This window comes from Bos indicus, chromosome 21 (genome assembly GCF_029378745.1).
Source record: "Bos indicus isolate NIAB-ARS_2022 breed Sahiwal x Tharparkar chromosome 21, NIAB-ARS_B.indTharparkar_mat_pri_1.0, whole genome shotgun sequence".
NCBI classification, from domain to species: domain Eukaryota; kingdom Metazoa; phylum Chordata; class Mammalia; order Artiodactyla; family Bovidae; genus Bos; species Bos indicus.
Genome location: NC_091780.1, coordinates 49213821 through 49226026, shown reverse-complemented (window position 1 = coordinate 49226026; position 12206 = coordinate 49213821). Strand labels below are relative to the sequence as shown.

The window sequence follows — 12206 nt, the reverse complement described above, 5'->3', positions numbered from 1 at the left end:
GGACAGAGGAGCCTGGCAGGCTACAGTCCGTGGGGTTGCAAGAATCGGACATGACTTACTGACTAAACCACCACCACCACCACCACCACCACCAGAGATAAATTATATTCTCTAGCTTTCAAATATGCTGTGTTTTATTTTTACAGGAGATAGGAACAGGTGGCACTTGTCAGTGGAAGATATGTGGACTCAGTCCCACCACAACCTTAGCCATATATTTTGAAGTTGTCAATCAGGTATGACTTTTATATTTGAATATTGAAATGTATATTTGAAAACGTAATTTAGGCCATGAGTATTTCCAGAGCTATGACCAAAAGCTTGTTCTGTTTTGAAATTTTTCTTTGTCATTTTCTGTTTCTCAAGGCTACACTCCTTGGTGAGAGGACATACTGTATAATAAGAGATGTCAGGGAGAGCTGCAAATACCCAACCTTGGACAACCCAGCTTTTAGTCTTTTGTTTTAAAGCTGTAGCATAAATAAAATCTTAAATTCTGCTCTAGTTATGCATTTTTGTAGGTGGGTATCTAGTTCCTCCTAGGTGTCGCAAGGTATACTGATATATGAGTCCTTTTGAAAGAAAGTTTAAGATATCAAAATTTATAGAAAAAGATTGGAAGGTAAAAGATGCCAGTATTTGGAACGATATTTTCTTCTGCTGCAGGAGAACATTATCATATTAAAGAATGATATAACGTATAAATATTGATATACCAGTAGTTATTGGGCATAAAATGAACTATGAAGTATTAGTAGTGAGCCTGCCTAAAATATATGCAGTAATTTTCTTTTTTAACTATTAAAATTTGTGAAAAAGATAGTGGCTCTTATTGACAGACAGTAACAACAACAACAAAGCAAGAATGGCTGTTGTCAAAGGGCATGAAGAAAGTTTCCCTTTTGACCGTCTTGTTTCTTTCTGAGGATGATTATCATATATTACTGTTGGTCTCTTCTCATTAATGGTTTTCTGTTGGTCATCTGTTCATCATGTGATTATCTTCCTAAAATCTGTGTTTTCATCTTATGTACGTAGGGGAGGAAACTTAGCTCTTTTTCTTTTATTGAATTGTAGTCAATTTGAAATGTTGTGTTAGTTTCAGGTGTACAGCAAAGTTATACATATATATTTTTCTATTCTTTTTCAGATTCTTTTCCCTTATAGGTTATTACAAAATATTGAGTATAGTTCCCTGTGCTATACAGTAGGTCCTTGTTGGTTATCTGTTTTATATATAGTAGTGTGTATATGTTAATCCCCAAATCCTAATCCCCCACCCCAGCCTTCCCCTTTGGTAACCATAAATTTGTTTTCTATGTCTGTGAATTTATTTCTGTTTTGTAAATAAGTTCATTTGTATCTTTTTTTTAGATCCTACATATAAATGATACCGTATGATATATGTATTTCTCTGTCTCTCTTACTTGGTATGATTATATCTCAGTCCATCCATATTACTGTAAAAGGCATTATTTCATTCTTTTTTATGTTAGTTCCATTTCTTTTTATCCAGTTACTGTTAGGCAGAACTGCCTCACATATGCTTTTTTTTTATCTTTTAATTTCTTTACACTTCTCTCTTCATTTTGCTTTTTCATGTTTCTCTGAATTATATATTACTTGAAATTGGTTTACTAGCTTGACTCAGTTCCCTCTTATCCTTCATAATTTTTCTCCTCTCCCCAATACATTTCTCCTTCATGTGGTAAATCGCCATTGTTCTGTATGCCCTTGAAATAAGCATCCTTCTGATAGATTTTAGAATGAATTGTTAGTGCTAGAATATGCAATCCATGAGTATATGACAACATTGTAATAGACTTTGCTTAGATTCTGCTCTTTTATTTTTATGCAGCATAATGCTCCAATTCCTCAAGGAGGGCGTGGTGCAATCCAGTTTGTGACTCAGTATCAGCATTCAAGTGGGCAGAGACGCATACGAGTGACCACCATTGCTAGGAAGTAAGTTGTATTTGTTAGAGATTTAATTTATGTGTCATGCTCCCCAAACTGGCTTCCTATTTTGAGTGACATTTTGAAATGAAGTTGGTCTGGAAAGGATTCTTAGATGAGGTGAGTCTAGACGTGAACAGACTTTTGGTCTATTTTTGTCTTGGATTTGATTGTCTGAGTAGGAAGTGTTGGGCAGTATAAACTTAACCTGATCTAGGTATGGTTTAGAAAATGCACACTGAAGGAAGGCATCATAGCTCTCTTTTTATTGAAATGTATTTAAATGTATTTAGCTTCATTTCTAAAATCATGAGACTATTTTGGTGAGTGATGGACACGGCCTAATGTTTCAACAGAGGGTTGTGTTGGATGGCCTGTTAAATAGTACAGGGCAGTATGTAGAGAGATTAGATATATTGTCCTGCTATAACTTTGCTCTGACTTAAAATCCTTGAATGAATGTTAAGGGAGTATATTACTCTTTTGAAGAAAAAGTGCCAATTGAGCTTTCCTTTATGTTTGTTCAGATTTTATACTACAAACTTTGAAGTATTGATTCTTGGCAAATAGGTCAATTTATTTATGCCACCTCAACATGTACACTGGAGAAGGAAATGCAACCCACTCTAATAGTCTTGCCTGGAGGATCCCAGGGACAGAGGAGCCTGGCGGGCTGCCGTCTATGGGGTTGCACAGAGTTGTACACGACTGAAGTGACTTAGCAGCAGCATATACACGTCCCACCCCCACATGCCTGTATAACTTAATTTGGAATTCAAAATATTTGCTTAAGGAAACAACTGAGCATGTCAAATTGAGGGATACTTTACAAAGCCACTGGCTTAGACTCAACAAAAATGTCTTAGAAGGCAAAGAAACTGTTAGTAACTTGTCCAAATTAAAGGAGACTAAAGAGACATTATAACTAAAGCCAGTATGCAATCCTGGATAAAATCCTGTCAGGAAAATTTTTGCTATAGGGACATTGTTGAGACAATTGGGGCAATTTGAATTTGGTCTACATATAGGCTAATAATATTTTATCTTTTTTTTTTCCCTTTAACCACGGAATTTATTGTTTGAATATTTGCAACTATTATTCTATACACAAATTTTAATTTCTTACAAAAGTCTATATTCCATATTGCTAGGTCACTTCACTTTCCATTTTATGCCAAATTTCCATCAAGAACTATTTCCCCAAATCCCAGTCTCCAGATTGTGTGGTGGTGGTGGTGTTCATTTGCTAAGTTGTGTCCGATTCTTGGCAATGCCACGGACTATAGCCTGCCTGGTTCTTCTGTCCATGAGATTTCCCAGACAAGAATACTGGAGTTATATCAGTGTTTAATTTCATTTATTTTGTAACTGGAGCTGTATAAAGGAACTTTTTTATTCTTAGGAGATACACATTGAAGTATTTAAGGAGAAGGTGAAATATCTATCTTTAATTTAGTCTCACAAAGTTTGGCAAAAGAAAAAGTGTGTGTGTATGAAGGAAGAGAGAATGGCAAAACAGAATGTTACAGTGCTGAGAATTGTTTAATCTAGGTGATGAACATATAGATTATTCTACTCATTGCTTTTATGTTTGAAATATTCTTAAAATGAAAAGTTTTAAAAAGAGGTTAATCTTTCAAGAGAAAGGGAACTTTTGTTATAAGAAATTTTTCATGGATTTACAGATCTTCAATTTTTTTTTGCTTCGAATTTTTGAGGCTATTTGTAGAGAGATACCATGTGTGTTTTGGTGCCATTTATATCTTTGAGTCTCACCAAAGCACCCACTTCTTCAAATTAGCTTATCCTGGCCATTTTCAATAATCAAGTCTTATTTTTTCCCCTTTATTTATTGGCCAAGGCAAGTGCATTTGTTAAGTGAATAAACCATATGAAAGTAAAGGACTTAAGTTCCTGAGATACAGTCAAGTTATCCTGTGTTGTATAGAGAAAATAACTTTGATCTGGAAAGTTTGGTTTGAAACTACTGGTAAGAATCATAGTGAAAGAGTATTGAAAATACAGAAGACAGATTTTGCCATGTGAACAAACCCTTTAAACTTTAGGAATAAAATTTTAAATTGATGGCTAAATAACTTTTAAGTAGTAAATTTGTATGTGTTTGCTTGCTAATGTATTTTTCACTGCTGAACCGTTTTGTTTTCAGGAGAAAAATGTTTCAGCAAGTGAATATCATGGTCGTACAAGCTGGGAAAAAATTCCCATTTAAAACAGTTTTGCTTTTGAGAATCCGTGGTGATCTAGTGGTCCTAACCATTGGTACTTCAACTGCCCTGGGCCCTGGTTCACTCCCTGGTTGGGGAACTAAGATTCTGCAAGCCCTGCTGCGTGGCCAGACAAGCAACAGCTTTGTTTTTAGTTCTATGATATTTTTTTACTTAAAAGTAATTAAATTAAACTGTTAGTATAATCACTAAGTGTTTAAATTGCACTAAAAGTAACCTTTAAAATTACCAGTTCTTATTCCTTTATTCAGTCTCATTGTTTTCTGCTTTTTGGTATTTCATTAGACTGAGATAATCTATGGCTATAAGTCACCTAGAAAATATTAAACAATTATTTGTCTACTTGAAAAAAAATTAAAAGCACAGGAAAAAAGGAGAAGAATTTGAGTGCTGCTGCCTGAGTTTTCTTGGGATCCCTTCTTAGAGCTCTGAGTCATGTAAAAGTGGTTCAGCTTTTCACGAAGCTATAAGTATTGTCAGAATTGCTTTAAGTGAGGTGCTTTAGGAACAGGATCAGCTGAAGTATTAAAAAACTCTGCCTGTGAAATGTTAGACAAACAAACAAAAGCTATTGCTGGGTCTCCTCATTATCAGCTTGACTGGATTAGATTTATAGAACAGGTGAGTTTAATAAATTGTGCTATTTTATATATAATATCAAATGAATCACTTAGACTAAAATTTTACTTATTATTTTTTATTGGTTTTAGTGTATCAATATGGAGAGAAAATAATACATAATAATTTTAATTAAGTAATTTTTATTACTAATAATTGAATTAAAGACCAATGAGAAAAAATTCTGATACTTTATTCATTTTCTGGTTCAGGAAATGATAATTATTTAGTCTGGGAGAAAATTTTATTTTTTGTGTTTCCATTTTTCTGTTTTTATAAGATTGAAGATTTTATAAGATTGAAGAAATGAATTTTTAAAGTCTGATATACCAACCCATGTCAGTTCAGTTCAGTTCAGTCGCTCAGTTGTATCTGATTCTTTGCGACCCCATGGATTGCAGCATGCCAGGCCTCCCTGTCCCATCACCAACTCCTGGAATTTACTCAAATTCATGCCTATTCAGTCGGTGATGCCATCCAACCATCGCATCCTCTGTCATTCCCTTCTTCTCCTGCCTTTAATCTTTCCCAGCATGAGAGTCTTTTCAAATGAGTCACTTCTTTGCATCAGGTGGCCAAAGAATTGGAGTTTCAGCTTCAGCATCAGTCCTTTCAATGAATATTCAGGACTGATTTCCTTTAGGATGGACTGGTTGGATCTCCTTGCAGTCCAAGGGACTCTCAAGAGTCTTCTCCAACACCACAGTTCAAAAGCATCAATTCATCGGCTCTCAGCTTTCTTTATGGTTCAGCTCTCACATCCATACATGACTACTGGAAAAACCATAGCTTTGACTAGACAGACCTTTGTTGGCAAAGTAATGTCTCTGCTTTTTGATATGCTGTCTAGGTTGGTCATAACTTTCCTTCCAAGGAGCACCTGTCTTTTAATTTCATGGCTGTAGTCACCATTTGCAGTGAATTTGGAGCCCAAAAAAATCAAGTCTGTCACTGTTTCCACTGTTTCTTCATGTATTTCCCATGAAGTGATGGGACCAGATGCCATGATCTTAGTTTTCTGAATATTGAGTTTTAAGCCAACTTTTTTTCACCTTCATCAAGAGGCTCTTTAGTTCTTGTTCGCTTTCTGCCATAGAGTGGTGTCATCTGCATATCTGAGGTTTATTGATATTTCTCCCAGCAATCTTGATTCCAGCTTGTTCTTCATCCAGCTCAGCATTTCTCATGATGTATTCTGCATGTAAGTTAAATAAGTACAGTGCCAATATATAGCCTTGATGTGCTCCTTTCCCGATTTGGAACCAGTCTGTTGTTCCATGTCCAGTTCTAATTGTTGAATTTTCCACAGTTTGTTGTGATACCAACCCGTGTATCTGTATGCATACGCACACACATACCTATGCTGTTATTTTTATGTGTAAAGATCTTAATGTTTTAAGGAATGTGTTTGGAAATCTACTGCTTCTGCGGTGGCACTGGTGGTCAAGAACTTGCCTGCCAGTGCAGGAGACGTAAGGGACACGAGTTTCATCCATGGGTCAGGAACATCCCCTGGAGGAGGGCATTGCAACTCACTCCAGTATTCTTTCCTGGAGAATCCCATGGACAGAGAAGCCTGGCGGGCTGCGGTCCGTGGGGTTGCAAAGGGCTGGATAGGACTGAAGCACCTAGGCACATGCAGTTATTTTAGAGGATTTTATTAGGTTTGGATATTTTTTTCTGAAAAACAGTGAGTACTATACTGAAACTACTATTAGTGATTTTTTTAAACCTAATTTTTCTAGGTAATATTGGAATTTTGAAATATTGATGTAATTTTCTGTATCTTTTAAATTTAAATCTGTGTAATAGCCAACTAAGGTATCATGAACATTATAATTTAGCAGCAATTCTGTGTTTTCTTCTTGTTTTTAGCTGGGCAGATGCTCAAACTCAGATCCAAAACATTGCTGCATCTTTTGACCAGGAGGCAGCTGCCATTCTTATGGCTCGGCTGGCGATTTATAGAGCTGAAACTGAAGAAGGTCCAGATGTGCTTAGATGGCTAGACAGACAGCTCATAAGACTGGTAAGAAGTAAACATACTGTTCTGAATCGGTATGCATTTATTGATGGTCAGTATTTTCTGATAATCTCTTTCAAAGGTACTTGACAGTGTAACTGAAGACTGTGTGAGGAGGGACTACTGATCAAGTTGCTGAGAAAGGCATAGTAATGAATAGTAGAGTTCGTTGATCTCGTCCAGTAGATGAAAATGCCTTTTTTCCTTAAAATGAAGGAGTGACAATTATGTAACCTATTATCATTTGGGGGGACTGATACCAAATTAATTCCCAATTTAATTGCTGTATTTGTTTTTACTGTACTTTTGCATAGTTTCCTCCACAGCTGTGGTTTTAATTTTCTATTTTTATTTTAGTGGAAGTTTGAAGATAAATTAATTAGGATATAAAAATTATACACATTAACATACAAAACATAGACAAGTCTTTATTATCTGTATCTAGGCTACCAAAGTATATGTTAGTAAAGTTGTTAAGAATGATAATTATACTTGGGCTTTAACATGTCAGGAACCCATTACTTTCCTTATGACCTAGAATGCTTAGTTAAGTTCTGTTCTTAATGCTTCCTATTTACTCAGCAAATTCTGGCCTATAATTTCCTTGAAAGTACTTCTTCAATTCTTCCTTGAGTGTGGAAATTCTACTGAGAACTCTCTTTGCTAGGCTATCAAATTTCTTTTTTTAGCAGGAAGTTTTTGTGTTCTTTGTCTAAATTTTCATGTATATTTAAAACATTATTGAGGGAACTAGTCTTTGTTTAATAAAGTTAACCATTTTTGTAGCATCATCCAGTGCTTTCATTCTTTCACTTTTGAGGGCGTTTTTACTCTAGCACCTCTTTGTGAAGAAAACAGTGTTGTGACAACATCAGCCTGTCTTTTTTTGACAAGAGTCATAAAACCTTTCTTGGAGCCAACCATTAATTGGACACCATCAGTACAAATGCCAGCATATTTTCTCCAAAGTAGACTTTGGTTTCCATATAAGAAGATCAAAACATTAAATATGTTTTGCCCTTTGCTTGTTTAGGGCAGCAGAAAAGTCCTCTGGAATTTCACTGTTATTTAGCAACTTGGCACGACATTGGTGAAATCTGTTGACTTGTTCGCTTGATAAGGGAAGCTGTTATTTTTCAGCCAATTATACAAACCTCTTCAACATCATTTAACATGTCATGAATGCATTCACTTTTTATATTGTTTTACAATGGAACCTTTCTAATTTCTCAGACTTCATCTTATCCTAGCATTTTACTTACTGTAATTTTACATGTGGTCATTATTAGGTTCTTATCTACTGTGTGATTTTTTTCTTTTCTAGATAATAAATTTTGCTCTGAAATATCTTGTTTCCTGAGCTTTTTCACTAATTGTGACTGTGTAATTTTAACAAATACTTTACTGCTTTGAGAATCTAAAAGCTGTTTGAAGTAATCAGCACATTTATTTGTCATGTGGTTATGATTTGTAGTTAACCTACTATCACTGCATTTGTAGGTTATGACATATGACATGAAATTGGATAGTACACCTTGGGTTATCAACCTGTGTAAAACCCACTGATAAGTAGCTTTCCGTGTGAAGCTGCACTTTTTCTGGTACACTGGTGGGACCAGGCACTTTAGTTGTGCTGTTTTTAAGGAGGACTGCTTCCATCATTACCATTTTCTTACAGAGGTTAGGCTTTGACCCTTTGGGCTCATTTATGTGGCTGGCTTTGTGCATTACTAATAGCTGAATTAAAGACTAAAGTTCTTTCAAGTGTTGTTATTTTCTCCAAGAAAATTGTGTTACTATCGCTTTATTTGCCCAATCTTACTACTACTAAATAACTCAAACAGTGGATCTTTGATATACCTCCTTTTTGCTTCAGTTTTTGTTTTTTTTTTCTCATTTGTGGTAGTGTTCTGGTTGGGTTGTAAATAAAAACTACTCCTCTCAATTCCAGTAATTAATGCCAGGGCATTTGAGTGTTCAATAAAATTTTAAAAAGTAACCCAAAGATTAGAAATTTATGTATGTGTATATTACACAAAATTTATATTGTTATCTGTGGCATAGGCAATATTTATAAAAAATAAGTTAATATGCATTTAACCTCTGGATGAAAAAGGACTTTAAATATGAAACATATAATTAGGAGCCATTAAATAAAAATATTAAAGATTTATTACATTCAAATGAAACAAAAGTCTGTGTGGTAAAAATACCATTAGCACAATTTATTACCAACATTATTACATGTATGGCAAAATGTGAAAATTTTCATATAAGCTATTGCAAATGAGTAGTATTTGGGTAAAAGATAAGCAAAGATCATGGACAAGGAATTAGCAAAAGAAGGAATGCAGTCACCAATAAAAATGAAAATGAAAAACATGAAAAAGTGACTGATCTTATAATAAAATCAAATGATGTGTGACATACTGGCTTTTCTGAAGAATCTTTTCAATGTGTTTGATGTTCTAGATCTCAAGTATATTTTGTATTTTAGACCAGTCCAGGAGAACTTTCTACAGTGGCAGAAATGTTCTGTTATTGGCACTGTCCATTATGGAACTACTACCAACATGTGGCTCTTGAGTACTTGAAATATGGCTAGTGCAACTGAGAAGCTGGATTTTAATTTAATTTTAATTAATTTTAATTTATCATAGCTAGTGGCTTTCATATTGGACAGTGAAAATTATTATCCTAATCTATAAGTTTCATCAGTGAAATGTTATTAGGGCACATTGATGTCAGAAGTACTCTTATTCCCAGATACCAAGATCTGTTTTCTGAGGATTAGTGCTACAGCTGCAGCTTTTTTATCCTTTGGATAGCTGTGGTTCTGAAATGATTTTTCCTGAAAACCAAAAATGTGATCAAACCAATTATGCCTTTTATGTGTTCTTTATAGCACAGATAGCTATGTAAATGATTTAGTTGAACATTTTAGGCTACAAAAGCCCTGCACTACTTTCAGCAGTGAATCTCTTGTTACTTTTTGGTGGTTATTTTTGCCCTTGATCATATGCAAGTGCTAATAGATGTTGCCAGGAAGTAGACCAGTTACATAAGTACTATAGAAACTTTTCAGGTCAGAGACTTTGCTGAAGAACAAAGAGGAAGCTACCATTTACTCAGTGCTTAGTTAGTGTCCGCTGTTATGCTGAGCACTTTTCTCCTGTGGATTATCTCAGTTACTTTGATGCCTTTTGTTATATTATCATGGAGGGTTTACTTCCCTATTGCTAGAGTATGTGTCTCCTTTATTGCCTTTTAGTTTCTGCCTTTGTGTTCTTTCCATCCGGGTTTACCCGTTGATCTTGATTTTCTTTTCCTCAGTAGCTCTTTCTTTTTGGTATTTTTTCGAGTGTACCCAATTTTATACCATCATTTTGCCTTTAGAGCCACTGTGGTATCTTGACAGCACATGTTTCTGTCTATAGACTGTTCTCTTTTTTAGGTAGGGTCTTAGGGGGCACATACTGAGCTCCTTGGGCCATCACCCAGAGCTCTTTATTTGCTATCAGAGACACTTAGTTTAAAAAAATGCAAACACTTTTAAGATGAGTTGTTCTGCACTGAAGCAAATGTATTGTTTGCTTCCAAAATTCAGATTTCTGTCTTTTTTGGTAATCATTCTCTTGGTAAGTCTATAAATAATATCCCAGTTTTACTGTGTCAAGTATCTGCCTCCTAAAGAGAATAACTTTTTAAAAATAGAAAACACATAGGCAGAAGTTTTAGCTCTGTGCCAGAGTATGCATTACTAACAAGTTTTATTTTATTTAGTGTCAGAAGTTTGGCGAGTATCACAAAGATGATCCAAGTTCCTTCAGATTTTCAGAAACTTTCTCCCTTTATCCACAGGTGAGTAGACAGAAGATCTGTGTTCTTAGTGTTGACGGTAGCGTCGGGTCTCACTTTTCCTGTTGTCTTTTATTACTCATCTTATAGGATTATTCTTTTGGTTAGGTTTTAAGTTTTGAGATAGCTAAGAAAACAGTATTATGGTTGAATAGTTAGTGAAAGTAAGTAGTATTTTTATGATAACCTTGCATATAGCATATATTTGTGGTGAGTAGAAATTTACACCAGAACCTTATCAGGGAGCACAGTTTGGTATGAAGCAGATTAGCTTTCCATCTGATAAAAGGGATCTAACTAATAGTAGTACTGCCGAAAGGAAGTAATTTTAACAATCTGCTAGTCTTATGGTATCGTTGCCTGAGGACAACTTTATGGAGATATCCCAGATAAATAGAAAAGAACCTTTATCTTACAGAACCTTTCTACTTGGATAGTGGAGTCTATCTGTCTGTTGTTTTGGTAGATATTCCCAAAAGTATAGGTTTATATGATGAGTAATAGAGATAATATTTATTCAACTGAGTATATACGAAGTGCAAGTAATTTAGGAGAATAAAGATGGTTGACGTGGATTCTGTTTTCAAGGAGCGTTCATTTTGAAGGGTGAGATCTGAAATATATGTAAACAATGCAGAAAAGAGAGATTCAACACTACAACAGAGACACAATATTTAAAGGAAACTTTAAAGAATCCTTCCAAATGGATTATTTGGTATATATTTATGGAAGAAGTGGTATTTTATATTACCTTAACCTGGAAGGATGATTAATATTGAGATATGGAAATTCAAATTTTTGCTCCTCACAAAAACTTTGTTTAAAGCTTCGACCTTCTTTTCAGAGATACTCTTATTTTTTGAAAATAGTTTATTGATCTGTAACCTAGAAACTCCATGTTTATAGGGGGAGACTTCCCCAAGTCTCTTGTTGAGATTTTGGAGGATTAGAATAAGGCAGTGTCTACTTGTCTTAATGGAGAAGGGAGTGGCTACCCACTCCAGTATTCTTGCCTGGAGAATTCCGTGGACAGAGGAGCCTGGCAGGCTATATATAGTCCATGGGGTCGAAAAGAGTCAGGCACAACTAAGTGACTGTCACTCACTTGTCTTAAGGGAGGCAACCCTTTGTGTTTTGAGAATTCTCGGATCTCACTTCATATCAGAAAATTGTAAGGGAATTGAGGGCATTAGTTTAAGTTACTGTTGTTTAGTCACTAAGTCGTGTCCAACTCTTTTGTGACCCTATGGATTGTAGCTCGCCAGACTCCTCTGTCCTTGGAATTCTCCAGGCAAGAATACTGGAGTGGGTTGCCATTTCCTTCTCCAGGGGATCTTCCATCCCAGGGATTGAAACTGTGTCTCCTGCTTTGGCAGGCGGATTCTTTACCACTGAAGCACCAGGGAAGCCCTCAGTCTAAATATTTGACTTAGATCCAAACAAGGGGTTTTTGTCCCTAGTCTTGGTTTTCTTTTGAGTCATCTCTTTCTTTTTAGCTGTTGTTG

The 12206-nt window shown here is 35.3% G+C and overlaps 1 protein-coding gene across 2 annotated transcripts in view; it reads left to right on the top strand.

Moving 5' to 3' along the window:
• Positions 1–12206, top strand: part of SEC23A (SEC23 homolog A, COPII coat complex component) — a 75309-nt gene that overhangs the window by 43711 nt on the left and 19392 nt on the right. For both annotated transcript variants that reach the window (XM_070775490.1, XM_070775489.1), the window contains 4 exons: positions 147–236; positions 1859–1965; positions 6696–6849; positions 10627–10704. In XM_070775490.1, coding sequence (XP_070631591.1) covers positions 147–236; positions 1859–1965; positions 6696–6849; positions 10627–10704 — 429 coding nt within the window. The remainder of the gene's footprint in view (positions 1–146; positions 237–1858; positions 1966–6695; positions 6850–10626; positions 10705–12206) is intronic.